General features: G+C 47.4%; 1 protein-coding gene and 1 pseudogene across 4 annotated transcripts in view; one reads left to right on the top strand and one right to left on the bottom strand.

Annotated features, from left to right (window-relative positions):
* Window positions 1-545: 545 nt before the first annotated feature.
* The window catches only part of EVA1C (eva-1 homolog C), a 72225-nt gene continuing 53242 nt past the window's right edge, over window positions 546-19528 (top strand). For 3 of the 4 annotated variants that reach the window (XM_028116134.2, XM_028116133.2, XM_028116124.2), the window contains exon 1: window positions 546-705. In XM_028116134.2, coding sequence (XP_027971935.1) covers window positions 546-705 — 160 coding nt within the window. Of the gene's footprint in view, window positions 747-787; window positions 801-19528 lie in introns of all 4 variants that reach the window. The other variant, XM_088021532.1, reaches the window with a different exon arrangement.
* On the bottom strand, window positions 16619-16965 carry LOC114218882 (10 kDa heat shock protein, mitochondrial pseudogene; annotated as a pseudogene).

Genomic DNA, 19528 nt, shown 5'->3' with positions numbered 1-19528 from the left:
CTGGCTCCAAAGTGCGTCACGGGCACCGGCCGCGCTCCTCCCGCAGCCAGGGCGAGGCTGGCACCGGGCCAGCGCGGGCCGGGCCAGGGGTGCCGGGCAGTCTCCGGGGCGGGGACCCAGGCGTGGAAGGCGCTCAAGTTGCGCGGTCCTCGGTGCGCTGCTGGGGGCGCCCTCCGCGGCCGGCAGCGCGCCAGGGACCGGCCTCCACAGCCGCCGGGCGCGCGAAGGCTACACTTTCCCTTCGGCCCCCCTCGTTTCCTTCCCGCCGGGCGGCAGCGGAGATTTCCTCTCGGGGAAACTACGCGGATCCTTCCCGGGGCTTCTCGCCCCGCCCCACTTCTCCGCCCCCTCCCCTTTGCTGGGGAGCCGGTGCTGACCTGCGCTGGGAAGAGGCTCTGGCAGCCTGAGCCGGGAGGTGGCGGGGCGGGGGGTGGGGGGGGCGCGGAGCCGCAGGCCACCGACGCCCCGCCATGTGACGCTGCCCTCCGCCCAGGGACCCCCGTCGCGCCCCGGGCCCGCGCCCGCGCTGGGTCGCGCCGGGCACCATGCTTCTGCCTGGACACGCGCGCCCGCCGCCCGCCCCGCAGCCCGCGCAGCATCCTGGACTCCGCAGGCAGGTAGAGCCTCTCGGGCAGCTTCTGCGCCTCTTCTACTGCGCGGTCCTGGTCTGTTCCAAAGAGATCGCAGCGCTCACGGACTTCTCCGGTAAGAAGCGCCCTCCCTCGCCCCGCGCCCCCGGCGCCGCGGTGCGCCCAGGTGAGCCCTCCGCTGGGGGCAGCCTTCCGAGGGGGCACGGCCGGGTGGGATTGAAGTTGAGGCACGCTCGAGCCAGTTTTCTTGCCTGGTGTGAGCCTTTGGCATAGAGGTGGCTGCGTGTGGAGTGATGGCACAGGAGCCCCTCCCCTCCCCAAGGAAGGTGGGGGTAACATATTTGGAGTTTCTCGCCCTGCTGTTTACCTCGTCAATTTCCCAGCATCGGGTCCGGCATCAGGGACCCGACTCTGACGGATGCGTGTCCCCTTGGAGGCTCCTAAGCCCTGTGCCGCGCCCAGCGCCGTACAATACACGTGCTGGTCCGAGGAGTTGCACTTGTTCTGCACTCGCATGGTCCCGGTGCGCCCCAGCCAGCCTCTCGGGTACCCATGTAAGGAGACTAGCCCGGGGGACGTCTGACCTGAAGTCTGAGCCGGCAGGCAGGGAGGGAAGCCCGCCGGGAGGTCCGTGTGCCAGATGAGCAGAAGTTTACAGAACAGAGACTGGGGGGCGGGGGCGGGGGGTACCAGCGCCCCCGCCTCCCTCCAGTCCCAGTCTCCTTTACAAAAAATAATGACTCCCTCCTCCCAGTAAACGGTGAGGCTTTTCTTTGGGGAGACTCACACCGAATCTCCCGCAGCTGATATCAGTTCTGGGGTTGTAGGTGTGACTCCACGAAGTGAGAAGTTTCTGGGTTGATAACGGCTGCAGGAGCCACATTTTTTGTATTACCAATGCACTTGCTTAGAGCAACAAAGTCCTTGCAGTTGTAACAGACCTGGGTCTCCCTCTGGTGAAGCTGGAGGCCTTCACCCTTCCCCAGACCCTGCCCAGCCCAGGAGGCAGCTCTGAACCCCACTCTCCCCCTTCTCCAGGGATCTTCTGGCAAGTCCAGGCTTTTGCCTGCAGGGTCTTTTGCAATCTAATCAGGGTAAACGGAGTCACTGCTCACCCCGCTCTGTAGAAGACTAGTACATGGCAGAGAACACTGGCAAACCAGAAGCTGAGTTGGGTTTCTAGTTTACTTACAGAGAATGTCATTGTTAGCTGAGAGCCCTTAGGTCAGAGGTTCTTTGCTTTGAATATTTAATATCAAGGCAGTGTTTCTACCTAGCAAAGGAAGCCAAGATATGCCTATTTGGCAAGCAAACCGTGGTCCTTAAAAATCGAGCACCACAGGGTCATAATGCTGTGGTAAATGTGTTAGGGAAATGCTTTTCAAGTGCTATTGACTTTTTTTTTTTTTTTTTGGTAATAGAACTTTTCTTGGCTGCTCAAAAAGTTCTGTATTTGCTGATTTAAGCTATGGAAAGCAGTTCTGAATCCGCCACCCTCTAGCTCTGAATATTGTGGCGAAAGCACTGAAAGATGACAAGCCATTTTTTTTCTTTCTTTTTTTTTTGGTGACATCATTGCAACTGAACAAATATTGCTTTAGGTTAATTGCGGTGTAACCATTAGATTGTTTTCACAGATTATAGACACTCAGAGTTTGTTTCTTTAGTGAAGCAGTTGCAGTATTTGTGGCCGTCTGTAGGTTACCACCTAAGTTCAGAATTGTCTGTATGTAGTGACCGTTCTAGAAGGTGTGCTGGAGCTATCCAACAAGGGCGCCTCATTCTAAGGGAAATGGATATTTTGATACATGTTCTTCTAAATGACAGTAAATGACAAAAGAATTATTTCCTTCTGCTTTTGGTGTGAACCGGAATTCCACAGTTTAAAACTCCCTGAGCTGGTGGTAGGTGGTGATATGGACAGGTCCATCCACAAGCAGCCCCCATTTTAACTCTGATCAGCCTTGCTCCTCAGGGATCTGAGGGCTAGGGAGAGAGTGTCAGGGAGCCTTTTTGGGAGAAGAAAAGAAAAAATAATACATCCTCCCAAAGCACCGACACGTTCAGGTTTAAATCTAAATGCTATATTGTGTGGCATTGGGGAAACATTAGAGAAGGCTCAGAGAGAAAATGGAGTCTCTTGAAGTTGATCGATTTGACTTGAAACCTTTAGGGACCCCCCTAACTGTGTGATATACAGCACTGAGGAAAATTCCCAAGCTCCAATGATGACTGTCTGAGGGTTTAGTTGAATGCTTTAGTCAAAGCAGTGGATACTGATCATGTAATTCCAAAACCCCCTCCCCCCCACCCTCGGGTCCTCAAAACCTGACACCTGCTTTCCTGGGGACAGGTGGTCCTGCTCTTTTTTATGAACTTGGAGGCATTAGAAACCAGAGGTCTGTAAGGAGACCGTGCCCCCCCCTCCCCAAGCCTTACAAGAATAGCCCAGTGCTGGGGAGCAGCCTTCCACAATGCAGATACTTGCTTGTTTTTCTAAACAAGGGAAACATCAAAAACTGAGGCTGGTGGGGGGGGCACTTGGGAGCCCTTTGCCCTGGGAAGAAGGGGATGGAAGAAGGATGGTGTTTCCACATGAAAGAAAGTACCAGAATGTCAGGGGTCCCAGCCATTGTATGTACAGTATAGGGCCTCGCAGGAGATTAACAGTGCAGAGTTTTGGAAAGTTACTTAAGCCTTTCTCTTCTTTGCAACTCTTCCTTGAGGCTTTTCCTGGGGCTGTCAGCTGGTGTAGTTTTCCTGGGTCATTGATTTTTTTTTGCCCTGAGGATTCCAGCATCGGATCTCACTCTTAATAAGCCAGGGGACCGTATCCTGGCCTCCGCCTCCCCCTCCATGCTCGTGACTTGTGCTAATCACCTCCAAGCCTGCTGGGAAAAAGGCTCCCCAAACACCCCCTTCCCTCTCATCCCTGAAGATACTGAGATGCTGCCAACAGCCACTGGAAGGCTGTCATCACTGCATTAAAAACATATCCCAGGAAGACAAGATCAGTTCATGCAAAACTAGTGCCTATGATCCTTAAGCGCATACTCAAATACACTTGGCTTGCGTCCATTTTCCTCCTTGGGATGGAGTTCTGGTTTTTTGACTGCATTCTCAAATTGGGGATTTGGCCTGAGAGGTCCAAATTGATCATTGATTTTTTTTCCCCCAAACAGAAGTGTAATGTCAGCATCATCTTTGTTCAAAGAATGAGGCAGGGATGAGGGCTGAGAGGACGGAGGGGTGCCATCTTGGTTTCCAGCCATAAAAAGCAAAGGATCCTCCACATTTTGTCCTGCTTTGAAGAGCGATGTTCCAGGGTGTCTCTCAAACTTATTTTTGCTGAGTTGGGTTTCTCAGGTCTTGTTCATTTTTTTTTTCTTGGTGATTTTTTCTCTCCATGTCCCTCTGCTGAAGGCCAGCAGCATCTTCTCTTGTCTCCCTGCGTACCCCCTTTCTTTCTTCTCAAAGAAGTTCAGAGTGATTGATGGGCTTGTTGAGAGGGGTGGGGAGAGATGGGGGGTGGAAAATCGTTCTAGTTCCCACTCGGAGTCCTAGAAAACTCTCGACTTTTGACAGAGTAGGCATGAGCATATGTCCACACTTTTGGTTTCACCCTGGGGCATCTAGTAGTGAGTGTGGGAAGCAGAAGGGAAGGGAAATGAAACACAAGGAGAGTGGGGCAGCCTTTAAGGTCTTCCTTATACCAAACTGTCCCCAGACCTCGAAGATGGAAGGGGTTCTCTGGGCAGATGTCTTGCTCCCTTCCCAAGCAAAGCAGTAGCCCAAGCCAACAAGAAGTGGTGCTTGTTACCAGATCATTTGCAGCCCAGCAAATAAACCCAACCCTAGCTCCTTATTTCACTGGCCAAGAATTTTGGAATGTAGAAAATGGTAAGTCAATTGATCTTGAAGCCTCGGGGGTGGGAACCAGGTCCTGATGGAGGGGATGCAGTTGTCCATTTAGGAGAGAGCAAACCTTCCCGTCCAGCTCAGATAAGCAGTGGGTCTCCATCCTGGCGGCACAGGAGAATGGCTTCAGTCTGAACAAATGTAGCGATGCTCAAGCAGCACACCAGGGCTTCTCGTGTAACTGGCCTGGGTGGGAGGCAGGCACTGGCCTCATTTTGAAAGTTCCCAGGCAACTCTAGGACAGCCAAAGTTGAGAACCACTGCTCTGGTGTTCAGAGGGCAGGACTACCTCCTGCGTGCATGGGTTCATTCAGGGGCGCACAGGCATGACTGGCTGTCCTTTCACCGTTCCTCCAGGAGCCCCCACCAGGGAGACCGGGACTGTATTTTCCCAGCCACCGGTTTGTCTCTGCATCCCAGCACACACACAGAGTTCTGCATTTTCTTATGCCTTAGTCACATCAGCCCTTTATTCAAGGATTGTCTTTACTTTTCACAAATTTTATGGGATGAAAAGCCAGCTCATAACCAAAGAAAAACAAGCCCAATGTCTGAAGGAGTTGTCCAGCTGTCACAGAAGAAGAGAGATGAAGAGAAGCGTCTGAAGCTGCTAGTCTGTTTCCATGGGAAGTAACTACATTTGAAAAGTGTTCTGCTGGCTCTTTCTGTAGCAGGAAAGAGGAGTCTGGGCCAGTGAGTGGCTCCATTATTGATGGCTCTGCTCTCCCAGGCACTTTATTGGAAAGGGCAGCCTCGCAGCAGTTTGGGGAAGGGACAGAAAGGCAGGGAGTAAAAGTTAATTGAGCACTGTGTTATCTGATTTCTTCCTCATAGCAGCCCTACGAAGTCAGTATTAGCCTCACTTTCCAGATGAGAACCCAGCCCCGGATAGGTTGGCTAACCTGCCCAAGACCACCCAGCTGGGACACAGAGCAGAGGCAGACTCTGACATGAGCCTGGGGGAGGGGGCGGCTGGGGCACTTGGCCTCTGTGGGTGCTGGGTGGGGAGCAAGCCAGAGGAGAAAAAAGGTGCCACAATCTGCCTAAACTTTCGAGATAGTTCATGGCGTGACCACCGTCGGCTGTACCGGTTGCCCACTGAGTAGACTGACCTTGCCCCATTCTGTCCTTCAGTACCTTTTCTACCCAGTCCATCCAAAGTGGGTGCACACGGGAGGCAATCCAGTGGATGTAGGAGGAAAATGTTAGAACTTCTGTCCATTTCATACTGGTTTCTTTTCAAGCTTAAAAAAAGGAGTCATGTTTGATTTAAAATTAACATAAAAATCAACAGTTGAACAGTACACAGTTTGTACACGTATTGGAGATGTGTTCCCAAAATGTTTCTGCTGATGGGGTTCATGATTTTAAGGATTTGGAGGTCACTGGTCTCAGCCACCCTGTCAACATCTTTAAAAATCTTGAAAAGGCACCACTTTGGGGGTAACATGCACTGAAAGAACAACTGCTCCCCTGTTACCTACCCCTATCCCCGATCTCGCTGCCTAGCCTAGCTCCACACTTGTTAGTAACATTTAGAGGCAGGATTTGAACCCACTAATTGGTTTCCAAAATCCATACTCTTGTCATTCGAGCTAAGTAATGGACCTAGAAGCTAGAGGTGAGGGCTCTCTGAAGTTTTATGATACTAAGTCACTATTTTAATGAGGCTGGTGTGTTTTTATCTCTCTGGAAGGAAACAGCTTTTCTTAATAACACAAATCCTGGCATCACCAAGATTTTAATATTGGAAGGGGAATCTCAGATGGGAAGGGTGGCTGACCAAGTGACTCTAGTCTGTTTTCTGAGTCTCTCCTTCTCCCTGGGGGTCCCTAATTCTCCAACCCATTAGCTGACCCCCATGTGTGCACCATCTCATTTAAGACTCTGGTCCAGCTGGGTGTGGCTTGCCTCCAGCACAAGTGAGAGAAGTTGGTGGGTTGAAAATAGAATAGTGTATCAAGCACATTAAAGCACTATGCACCAGACCCTGCTCTGAGAACTTTATTAACTCATTTAATCCTCACCACCTGTGAAACAGATGCTATGATAATAAATTGAAGAAACTGATGCAAAGAGAAGTGAAGTAACTTTGGGGGGTTTGAATCCAGGCAGCTCCTCTAATACAAAAACAAATACAGTAGTTTAAAGTGATGCCATTTCTGTAATGTTGGTCTCCTAATCCACCAGAGCCAAATTTTTCCCAGGATACGTGGGAAATACCTGTAAAAGTATTGTCCACTCCACATTCTGTCTAAAGATAGTACCATATAGCTCCAAAGAACTGATTACAGAATAGGATCTGTAATCCATTTCTGGAAATATGGTAGAACTGATGATCTGAAATTATTTCTCCAACAAAACATCTAGAGCTGCTGAGTAAAATATAAATGCATGAGTGACTAAATATAAGGGATACACACAGGGAACAAACATGAAGAGGGATCAGAGAACTGGAGAAGTTAGCTGGCACTGACCCTGTGGCTACACTGGGACCTTCTGATGGTATTTACAACGAGAATTTAACAGGTGCATGAAGGCAAGAGATGAGGCATTAGACCAATGTAAAGTGAGAAGTTGGAATAAAGATCTTCCTATAAAGCTGGGACCTGGAAGGGTTAAACATTCATTAAAAAGGTGGATGAGAAACAAATCAGCCTTCTTGCAAAGAAAAATGGCAAGAAAACTTATCTCAGTCTAGGCTCAGGTTTGGAGAAAAAAATTAATCTTCCTCAAGAATATGTAATCACAGGCCTTCCTTTTCAAGAGTCTGGCTTTTAAGTTCAAATTATCTTTACCAAGAAACCTCATCTGAGAAACTAACAAAATTGTCCAAGGTTGGTTGTGCCCCTAGATACTTGGCAAAACACACACACACACATACACACACACATCCTCCCTACATAAAGACACCATCATCACAAGCTTCAGAAGATTCCTACTGATGAAATCTTGCTAATTATGAACACACAATCCAAAATTACATTATATAAACAACAGTCAGCAGTAAAAACAGCAGAGTTCTTAATAAATAACAGAGGAAAACTAAAACAGAAAAACAAAAGAGCAAGTCTAAAACATGACTAAGGAATGAAAGGCTATAAAGATTTGAAAAAGAACAAAATATATCTGCTAACTCTACTAATATTACTATAATTAATGAAAGTGTATTCATTGATATTAAAGCTTAATGGATAAATCATATATAGCTGAAGAGAGAAACAATGAACGGGAACATAAAGCAGGAGAAATTATCTAGAATGCAGCAAAAAGGTAAAGACATGGAAAATATGGAAACAAGTTTGTAAGAAGGTTCAACATACATTGGATCAGTATTCCAGAGAGAATAGGGGAAATGAGGGAGTGGCAGCACTCAAAGTATTAATATCTTGGAATCCATTTTTGAAAATTAATGAAAGATTCAGGGGCGCCTGGGTGGCTCAGTTGTTAAGTGTCTGCTTTCGGCTCAGGTCATGATCCCAGGGTCCTGGGATCAAGCCCCACATCGGGCCCCCTGATCCGTGAGAAGTCTGCTTCTCCCTCTCCCACTCCACCTGCTTGTATTCCCTCTCTCACTGTGTCTCTCTCTGTCAAATAAATAAATCCTTAAAAAAAAAAGAATTAATGAAAGATTCAGATTGAAGCATCCCAAGCAATATAAATAAAAATAAATTTATATCTATCATATTTAAACTATAAAATACTAAAACAAAAGTGACAGTCTTAAGAAAACAATCAGAGACAGAGAGAGAGAAATGTCATCCATAAAGTCTTTGCAACAACAACAGTGAAAGCCAGAAGGCAGTGAAATATTTTTCCAGGTTCTGGGGGAAAAAAAAAACAAAAACAGAACAACCTGTCAGAGCAGAACTATATACCCAGCTAAACTATCAAGACAGAGTGTGGAGATTACTATAAACCATAAACTTAAAAAAAAAAAAAGAGTGTGAAATCAAGACATGTTTACCACTGATAAACGCTGACTGAAACAACTCCCAGAGATGTACTTTGTGGAGAAGGACACTGAGTCTGGAAGGAAGGACAGAAAAAAGGACAGAAGAAAAGAAATGGTGCAAAGAACGGCACTTTACCTATATTCCTTGCTCTGTCTTCCTTCGTAGAGAGTGCCATCTCCATGTCCGGAGAATTTCTCAAAGATATCTTGTCCTTTTGGCAGGTAAACCCAAGGGACAGATTTTTGACCCAATTGCAAGCTCTTCCACTGCCTCAGGACTTCCAGTTGGACGTACCCAAGCCTGCTCTGTCAGGTGGCCATACAACGGGAGTTGTGTGTGAAAGAACAGGAAATGTTTAACTCTTTCAGAAACCAGATGCTGTGTTAGGTATGATACAGGGCTACCTTAAGTTTCCTCCTCAGTGGGTTCATGCACACACAGAAACAAAGCAGCTTGAAGGGTGAATGGTAGATTTGGCAGGTAGCATTCTCCAAATGGTATCCAAACCCCAGAGTGTGGAATTGAGGATTTAACAGTGTGCCCACAGATCTCCCAGACAGGACTCTGACCAGGCTTAGGTTTTTTTCATTTCCATACCTGCTGTTCTGGACACCTGTATCACTTGCTCACTCAGGCCCCCAAAATGGAATTTCTCCTGCATTAAAAGCTAGGGAATGAAGTGATGTTTGGAGTTAGTTTTGACCTGAGGGCCAAGTTTTCCACACACAGAGAACCAGGCAGCATTAAAATTCAAAACTCAGGCCACTGAATCCGAAATGTATGTTTGCAAACTGTCTGATTTCATGTCTGCCTCAGATGTCTCGTGAATACAAATCGCCTCATTTGGGGTTGGAGGAGCAGGGAGAAGGAAACCTAAGAATGATCTCCAAAACAAATCTTTAATTCGGATGAGTATAATAGAATGTAATCCCGTTTCAAGTCTGTCAGCATTCCTTTGATGATTACAAATGAGTCCCTTTTCCCCTGCAACGTGGGGGAATAATCTGGATAAAATAACCCTTTTTGTCTGCAAGGGCCAGTGTGATGCATACTCGTGACAGCCTACAGAGCAGCATTTCAGGGTCGGAGCAGAGTGCTGTGCCACAAAGTTCTTCCTTTCTTTCTCTGGACTCAGAAGATTTTTCACTCTTTTTATGTGCACCAGCATCTGAAGTTCTCAGGCTTAGAAATCATAAATCATCATACTGTCCTCTGGGACAAGAGAGACATGGGTCACCCAGCCCTGTCCCCTTCTGCCTGTTTGACGGGAGACGGGTGGAAACGAGAAGACCCCATCTCATCAAGAAGGCTGGCTATTACAGCTTTTGAGGGATACGCTTTAAGGAATGCACACAATTTTATAGCCCCTTTTCTACTGGGAAAAAAAAAAGTATCTCAACCCCAAATCAGGCTTACACACTTCTTTTGGTCAATTTGGTCATGAAATTAAGGGGTAGGTGTTTTTAAACTCCCTCCTCCATTCTCCGAGGCCTAAACCACGCAACATGCCTTCCAGAGCTAGCAACGCCAAATGCTTTTTGGACAGGTTAGACCGAATGCAAACACGGCCCCGTCCGCATCCTCAGGATGAAAAGTGGTCTTGATGGCCTGGAGCTGTAGGACCTGCTATGTGGAAGTGGTCACAGCAGGCTGTAAAGAATCCCACTGAGCAGGTCTTGAGGTCATGTCTGTTCTGCATCTTTAACCCCTGGAGTTCAAGTGTGAAGGTTCCTCTCTTCTGATTTACCTTTTTTTTTAAAGCTAAGATGCCCCAGGATTTTTTTTCTCCAGAATTCTGTCTGTCTATCTATCTATCATCTATCTATCTATCTATCTATCTACCTACCTACCTATCATCTATCTATCTATCTATCTATCATCTATCTATCTACCTACCTACCTATCATCTATCTATCTATCTATCTATCTATCTATCTATCTATCTAGAAAGTGTGTGGGGGGGAAGGGGGCAGAGGGAGAGGGAGAGAGAGAATCTTAATCACTGGGCTTGACCTCAGGACCCTGAGATCATGACCTGAGCCGAAATCAAGAGTCCGATGCTTAGCCAACTGAGCCACCCAGGTGCCCCCTCTCCAGAATCCTTTTTAAATAGTTATGACTCCCTAAAACCATCAATCAGTGCTTCAAGGCAAAAGGCCTGCTGGTCTCAGACTTCTGTGTTTGTCACTGGTTGGTCCAGGCATGTTATTTGGGGTTGTCAACCTTAACCCCCAATGCCATCTGGTCCTTGTAGTAGATGGCTATCTTTACCTGGTGAAAACTCAGCTTGTCCTAATGTTTGGTCTAAACCAGTGGCTTTCAATCTGGGGAGATTTCGTCCCCTCGCTCCCAGGGATATTTGGCAATGTCTGGAGGTAATTTTATGTGTCACAACTAGCGGTGGTGCTGTTGTCTAGTGAGTGAAAGCCAGGGATGTTACTAAACCTCCAAAGATGCACAGACAGCCCCCACTGCAAGGAATGATCCTGTCCTCATGCTGGACTTAAGGAACGCTGGGCTAGACCAGCTGGCATGTCCCTGTTTTATTTTCTACCTGTTCAGAATCTGAAGAGGGTGGGGAAAATTTGTAGTAACCAAAGGTGAGTGTGGCTCACCTAGAGATGGCTCCTTGGCACCCTTCAAGGCCAGCTGCCTCCTACAGTCACCAAGAGGTGTCCAGTTCTTGAAAGCTGAGGAAATGGAGATCCAGCCACTGTGGTGCTTCAACACCTGCCACCCCCCCCAACACACACCTGGACCCCGGGCAACCCCACCCCACCCCTTTCCTCTATGGAACTTGCCTGTGCCCCTGGCCCTTTTGCCCTCCTGATTTCCAGCTCACATTATTCGCCATCATTATCGTCAAACTAAAATATCACTCCAGGGAGTTGTTCAGACTTGAAGTCGGTTGCTCACTCGCAGTGCGAGGATGCATTTGCAACGCCTCTCAATTATTTCACAACTCAACGAAGCAATCATGGGGGGGTGCGATATGATTTGAATTTTTAAAAGAGAGAGTTAAAGTCGTGAAAACTGTGCAGAGATCTGCCTCTCCTCGGCGCCTCCCACTGCCTCGTCCTCCTTCCCTCCTCCTCCCTCCTGCACCATCTCTCTACCACCCCTACCCCCATCCCACCACCTCTGCACATCCGGGTTCAGATGGCTCCCGGCACACTCATACCCACTGGATGGGTCTGTGAAACATTGTGTCCACCTGTCTGTGCTGCCTGTTATAACATGTTACAATGTTTCTAAGGGCACTAATTGAGTGAATAGTGTTACTTCAGAGCAACATTGTTCAGCACGCGGTGCTGAATGTCATTCCTTACCAGGGTGCACTGTGAAGTCGATGTGGTCATGGGGTTGAGCACCGTGGCAGCACCCACGTGGAGTAGAAGGAAAGCCCGCAGATCCCTCTGAAATGACAGCTGTCACCCCTGCTCTGAGGCCACCAGATCAAAGGACAGCCACCCACTTTCAGACCTGACCCTCCTCAGTCACCCCTCTTTCAGACAGGTTGGAACTCTAATGAAAATATTTCTTTCCTTCTGCCAAACACAGAGAAGATACAGTATAGTTTCCAAAAGGCTGAACGGGGCACCAGCAGGAACGGGTGTGCTGTATTTGTACAGTTTGGTGACTCAGTACATCTGAATCTCCAGGCATTTCTAAGAGCTTTGTCCAAAAAAAAAAAAAAAAAGAAAGAAAAAAAAGGCCTATTGTGTGGCTGTTGGCACTGAAGAAAATAGCAGGCCTGTCAGAACTCTGTTTCAGATTTAATTTTAAAGTGGGTGATGTAAGAATGCTGTCCAATGGGAGGGCTTCGCTCCTTTTCTCATTCCTGCCCATTTGGTGTGATAGAACTAGAGTTTTCAAGAATCAGTTCATGTAAGAAATCAAAGTGCCTCCCCCTGACACCCTTTTATAAAAAGGCATCATGTTCTTAAGCAAAGACTGGTATGTTTTTAAAATGAATATGGCTTCCTGCAACGAAAGTGAAAACATATTTGTGTTTATATATACATAGACACAACTGTACATACCTCTCTATATAAAAGATTTTGACTAACCATCTATCTCTCTATGTGCATAAGTGTATTTTTTTCAGAGTACCTTCTTGCAAGATATTGCTTTTCTTTTTTTCAATACAATTTTTAAAATGTAGGTCTAGAGACATTATTGATTTTCCCAAATGCCTCATACATTTGATATTGATGTTATAAAAATAGGCAGGAAAACTTTATTATGAAAATGCTCTTTCCTAGTTGTTCCCTTCTCAAGACATTAAATAGCGAACAGTGATTTTTTTTTATCACATATGTATATTTTAACATAGAGTACATGTTTTGTTCTCTCTGTCTCTCCTTTCTCTTGGCCATAGAGATCATATACTATATGGAAAGGAAGAAAGAAAGAAGAAAGAAAGAAAGGAAGAAAGAAAGAAAGAAAGAAAGAAAGAAAGAAAGAAAGAAAGAAAGAAAGAAAGAGAGAAAGAAAGAAAGAGAAAGAAAGAAAGAAAGAAAGAAAGAGAGAAAGAGAGAAAGAAAGAAAGAAACTGAAGCATCATATTCAGCCCCTAGATTCAACAGAACAATGAATAGGTTGTAATTTTCTGAGCTGGGAAAATTTCTCACAATGTTGTCAAGCACCCATCCATGTTATGGGAGTGACTTTGTGTCCATACCAGTCACTTGGGTCCTACATCCCAAACCACCAGACCTCAGTAAAACATCCTGTTTCTTTCTTGGTGGTTTCTGGAAAAGTCCCTTAGAGACCTGAAGAGTCACTGAATTTAAGGTTTTTTTTTTTTTTTTAAACATGGAGGCTCTATACACAGCATGGATTGTACCAGGCTGAGTCTAGGATAAAATCAGACCATAGAGAAGAAGATCAGTCTCTGGAAACAGAACACAGATAAACCCACCTTGGCTCTCCATGGCCCCAAGCCTGTTAGTGTGAGGAAGGCTTGACCAGAGGGAATGTCTTAATTACTGTTGTCTGGGTAGCTAAAACACACACACACAGAAGCAAAGGGACTCTTATCCTTAGAAGGCAGTCTGGATAGTGACATGCAAACCAAACCCAAACAGAAGGCTTCCCTGGAATCTTGTGGAACCTTCTGGAATGTAGACTTTAGTCTACTCTGCACCATTTATCTTTATCACCGACATCTTCTCTTTTGTGGGAACGTAACGCATTAGGTAGAGTATACAAGGTCTGATATATTAATAGAAAGCTTTACTTTAAGAATGTCAAATTAAAAAAAAAAAGAATGTCAAGTGTTTGTGGTTCAGTCTCACAGATTGGGTTAAAATCGCAGTGTTGAGTGTTAGGTTGTAAATTACTATAATTCTCAATTTGTTGTTCAAGCAAGCTTTGAGGAATGGACATTACCTGACAATACCTGTGCTTTGGTGGGCTGTGGGGAAGGGTGAATTTGCTGGAGTCACAGAAGCCTGAGAGCCACAGGGAAAAGTTTTAGCAGTTCTCACTGCAGGGCTTTTGGGGTCCAGGGCTGATGTTATTGTGTACTAAACCCTTCCTCCATTAGACTGTCATACAATTCTACCAGGGTGACAAGTCACAAAGGACAATATACAGACTTCAGAACAGAGCTGTGCAAGAAAACTAGGATGCAAATCCACACATGGAACACTAAATATTCTAGTAGCCACATTGGAAAAAGTAAGAGAAAGAGGTGAAATGAATTTCCATAGTAAATAGTATTTAACCAAAGTATCCAAAGTATCACCATTTGAACATTAGTAAATGTGTTAAAAATTTTTTTTCTAAAGATTTTTGTTTATTTATTTGAGAGAGAGAGAGAGAGCGAGAGCACACGAGCAAGCCCAAGCAGGGGGAGGAGGGGCAGAGGGAGAGGGTGAAGCAGACTCCCTGCTGAGGGGAGAGCCCGACCCACCTGACCCATCCACTGACCTTGGGGCTCGATCCCAGGACCCTGAGATCATGACCTGAGTCAAAGACAGATGCTTAGCCAACTGAGCCACCCAGGCACCCCAATATGTTAAAAATTATTAATGAGACTTTTACAGTTCTTTTTGGCTCACAAAGTCTTGGAAATCTGATGTGCATATGACACAGCACATCTCAATTCTGACCAGCCACATCTCAAGTGCTCAGTAGCCATGTGTGGCCAGGACCAACATCCTGAGCAGCACAGTTTTGGGGTGGGGGGGTTCTAGAGCAGGGCAGAGGTTGAGCTCTGGGGTCAGGACAGAACCTCAGGCCTTTCTTAGCACCTTCTTCCCACAGAGCCTGGGTCAGGCCTGCCTCCTGGAGGGGCCAGTGGTAGGTGCCTGGTTGCCCCTCGGGGGCCTGGCCTCGCCAGCTTGCCTCTCTGTTGTTTGGAGGCAGACTGGTGTCCTCCTGCCTCCTCTTTCCCCTTTTCTGAGAACCCTCTTAGACTTCAGTCCTTGTGAAGGGAGGGGCCTGCAGGGAGTCATGCAAACTGTGATTGAACCTGCCAGCAATACCAGAAATCAGTCAACCCTACTCACCCAATTCTTTTTCTGCCGCCTGGATGTCACAAGGATTTGGGGCTGTCATCCTGTGTAAACCACCCCAGGGCACTAGGGCCCAAGGAGGGGAGGGTTATTGAATCATTTTGTCTCGAGGTAGCTGTTGGTCGGTCTCCTCTGGCCCAGTTTTTCCCCAGCTTATTAGTGGCAGGACCAAGATTGGACCCAGGACCCTGCTCTGGTTTTGAGTCTCTGTGTTGCTCCCAGGATCAGCTCTCACAGGAAGCAGAGCTGAGGGGGCTCAGAAAGACCCCCGCTCAGAGCTCCCCACTCATCTGATAATACCACAGCCTGTTTGTCATTCCTCTGGGCAGCTAGCGTCACCTCGGGGGAGATTTTCAGATGTACTGATGTCTGGAGCTTCACCCCAGGCTAAGTGAATGTGCATCTCTGGGCTGGGACCGGGGCATCGATATTTTTCAATCTCCTGAGGTGACTCTGATGTGCAGCCAAGGCTGAGACCTATGGGAAAGCACTGCACACTTTTCAATCCATCTGTGTGCTTATTAAATGTTAAAAACTTATTATTTTTCTAGACACAGAACATTTGCAAGAATAGTGCAGAGACTTCCTTTATACCCTTCACTCAGATTCCCCAAATGTTGCCATTTTATCACATTTGCTTTATTCCTTTTTAAGTCACAAGCAAGATGTCCTTTACTCCTAAACCCTTCTGTGTGTCCCTCAAGAACAGGGGCTTACCTAACCAAGAACAGTGATCAGAATCAGGAGATTAACCTTCTGCAATAATGTTTTCTAAGCTACAGACCTCATTCAGGTTTCACTGGCCGTCCCCATAACATACTTTAGAGCAAAACAGAAGATCCCTGCTCACTGTTCTTTTCAGCTGTCACGTCTCCTTAGTGTCCTTGCAACCTGGAACAGTCCTTCAGTCTTAATCTTTCCTGATGCTGGCCTTTGTGAAGATTCCAAGACGGTTATGTTACAGGATGTCCCCGAGTTTGGATCTGTCTGACGTTTCTTCTTGGTTTTATTCTCATGCATTCGTGCAGGACCGTCACAGCAGTGACCTTGTGCTCTCAGTGCGTCACACAGGGAGGAATGTGATGTCACGTCACTCACAATTCCGGAGTGAGCTTTGATGTCCAGTGAAGGTGGGCGTGGCCCTCTTGTGGCTGACAGATGCGCCCACGGATTCATGGCTCCTTTTCGTTGGCAGTGTGTCTAGCAAAGCCGTGAGGGTCTTCAACTCAGGATAAGCAGGTCTTAGAGCAGGGGAGGGTGAAGAGGGAAAGGTTCTGGAACCTGGAGCTTTGCCAAGGGGAACAGCTATAGAGAAGGCACTGCCAATGTTGCTTTGGGATGAAGTGGCAGGACAGCATGGGGCGGGGAGGGGGGTTGGGTTAGGGAGAGAGGCATGGAGGAGAGGCCGCTTGCCCCTGGCCTTGCTGAGAGCCGCCCTGCTGCCCTACAGATGATTTCCACCGTTCCCTTCCCAACCCTGCGCCTACGTCAGAGTGCCGCCCCCGCTCGCTCGCTCGCTTCCTAAGCTTTTTTTTTTTTTTTTTTTTTTTTAGTTTGGATACCAATAGTTTATTATAAAAGAGAGACATGAAAATTATTTACATGATGAAAGATTTCACAACTTCACTGGAATGGGCAGCTCCACTTCATGCCATTTTAATAATGATTTCAGTCCACATACTTTCCGAGAATGTCACCATCTCTAAATAAGAAATAATCCTTGTCATCTAGAACTACTTTGGTGCCTCCATATCCTGGGAGAAGAACTTTATCTCCAACTTTCACACTAACTGGTTGAATCTCTCCACCCTTTCCTTTAGAGCCCGATCCAACAGCTACTACTGTTGCTTGCAACACTTTTCCTTGAGATTTTTCTGGAAGCGTAATACCTCCTTTGGTTACAGTTTCAGCTGCGCCCCTTTCAACTAAAACTTGGTCAAAGAGGGGAAGAAACTTTCTAAACGCCTGCCCTGCCATGATGCCGACCGCCGCAGTTGGTACTCCACTCTGGAGCTGCCCCCTCTGCAAGAAGACCCGCAGTACCTCGCTTCCCAAGCTTTGACTCATCTCCTGGCTCCATCTGTCTTTTCCTTTGGGATTGATGACTTCCAGATTAGCCCCAGAAATACCTTCTGTGAAGGTGATACCCAGCTTGACACTTCCAGTGACTCATTCTGTTTATTACCTTTTGCTTATCTCAAGATCAGATGCGGCAACTCTTACCATTTCAAAGAGCATCAGGACTTCGGTTAGTAGAAGTCCTCCACTTGGCTGCAGGCTCCCGAGACCTTTCTACTCCACAGACTACACCTATTATTTATTTTAATAAATTACCAAAAGTTGATTTTCCTGCTATGCATGTGTAGGGAACAGTGTATTGGCTTAAGTTGAGAAGGGGATGGTGTTTATTTCTGTCCACCTGTATCGCAGTCCCCCTGTGGGCTCCTGGGCAGCTGTGGGAGAGCAAGGACAGTGAGTGGCCTTCCCTCTCTCCTTTACTGTCAGTATTTCTGCCCAGAGTTGTCTTTGGCTCATTACCAGAATGTGTTGTTTCTTTTTCTTTGTTCCCCCTCTTTGCTTCACATATTTACCTTCCCCTGGGCAGCTGAGTGCTGCTTGAGAGACGTCACGTCGTCATGGAGATGGTGGCCACAACACGTGTGCGTTTCCCAAACTCAAACTGCCCCTTGTTGGTCTCTTCCTCATACCTTTGAACAGAAGGAGAACGAAAGGAGGTAATAATAATAGAGAATGTTTGTATAGAGTTGACTCTGGGCAGAGCAGTTAGGGGTTGAATTGTGTCCCCCCACCTGTGCCACCGGGAAGATATGTCAGAGTCCTTACCCCTGCTACCTCAGAACAGGACCTCCCTCGTAGAGAGCGTCTTTATGGAAGTAATGGAGTTAAGACAAGGTTGTCGGGGCCGGGGGCGGGGGCAATCCAATATGACTGGTGTCCTTGAAAAGAGGAAATTCAGACGCAGAGACATGCGCAAGGAGAACCCGTGTGAAGGTTACAGTGATGCTCCCCCAAGTCGAGGAAGGACCGGAAGATGGGAGCACTTACTGAGCACTTCCTGTAAGTGGTGCTGTCCTGATCCTCATTGTATACATGCCCTCCTGAGGCAGGGAGAGACTGGGCACTTTGCTCACAGCCAGTCGAGCTAACGGAACCCCACTTGGGTCAACCCTCTGATATCTGCCTCTCCCGCACAGCCACCCTGAGCCCTTGCCTTCCTTCTGTGGCCCTCCCTCCTAGACTCCTTTCTAGGGCCTTCTTTGTTGCCCCATCTCTTGAGTGTCTGCATCCTCCCTCTCCCCCCTGGTCCTGCCCATGGTTCTGCCACCAACCATTGCCCGGGGCTTCAGGCACCACCTCTCTGTGGCCGGCAGACTTGCCGGAGGATGCTCCAGGGCCCCTCTGGGAGTGTCCACCCCCGGGTGCTCCAAGGGATGCCCACAGGCGCTGTGGAACAGACCCACAACACCAGTGTCTCAGAGCTGAATTTCCCTGGTGGTTGTACCACCAGTGCAAAACCTGGAGTCATTGCCTTGTCTTCCCTGTCCTTGATGCCGCATCCCCTCTGACCCCCGGCTGCCCTTGTCCCCTGCCCCCACTCCTTCTAGGACCAAAATCGCTGTCATTTCAGTCTGGACAAACTGCATAATTTGCAGGGCCTGGTGCACAGTGAACATGGGGGCCGTCGCTCAGAAATCAGGGGCAATGTGCTGTTAAAGGCACTAAAATAGGAAGCTTTCTCCTTCCTTCTATGGTCTCTCTCCCAACTTGTCATGGTGTTTATATTTGCTCTCCGTGTCGTCCTGAGTAAAGAAGATGAGCACTTGAAGTTATTAGTGTGGATTTTATTGTTCGTCTTCATGTTGGGCAATGCCAGTTTTTTTAAAGATTTATTTATTTATTTTTAGAGAGAGAGAGAGCGGAGTGGGGAGGGGTAAAGGGAGGGAGAGAATCTCTAGGAGACTCTGCACTGAGAGTGGAGCCCAAGGTGGGGCTCGATCCTAGGACCCTGAGATCCTGACCTGAGCTGAAACCAAGAGCTGGACGCTCAACCAACTGAGCCCCCCAGGTGCCCCAGGTGATACCAGTTTTAAGTGCAGATGTAGGAGCATTGAGTGCATCTATGGGATCATAGAAATGACCCAACTCTCATGGTGCACGTATACTGCACACTCATCACCACTCTCTACCTTTGGCTTACGGGTGTGTGAGGAAGGGCTGAAAGGTCCCACTACTTTTCCGTCCCTTCCCTGTCCTCGTTTTCAGCACAGGCAGCTGGCTCATGCAGGGAGTAACACAAGTAAAGACAGATGTGATGGGGCTCCTTGGTCATTCCTCTTTCTCACAATGCCATTGCCTCACTCTTGGTTCAAAGCCAGTTCTGATTCTAGTGGAAGCTATGGTGGCTCGGTGCTTGTAGTCCTCATCTCTGTTTACCATCCTGGATGGAATATGCCTTTCTGATGCTCACTTTGGGTTTTCCTGGATGCATCGCTATTGTGGGTCCACCAGAATTCTGTGC

This window comes from Eumetopias jubatus, unplaced genomic scaffold, assembly GCF_037043125.1.
Source record: "Eumetopias jubatus isolate StellerSeaLion01/CBP00866 unplaced genomic scaffold, mEumJub1_p1.0 scaffold_1, whole genome shotgun sequence".
NCBI lineage: Eukaryota > Metazoa > Chordata > Mammalia > Carnivora > Otariidae > Eumetopias > Eumetopias jubatus.
This window is presented reverse-complemented; position numbering and strand designations above follow the sequence as displayed.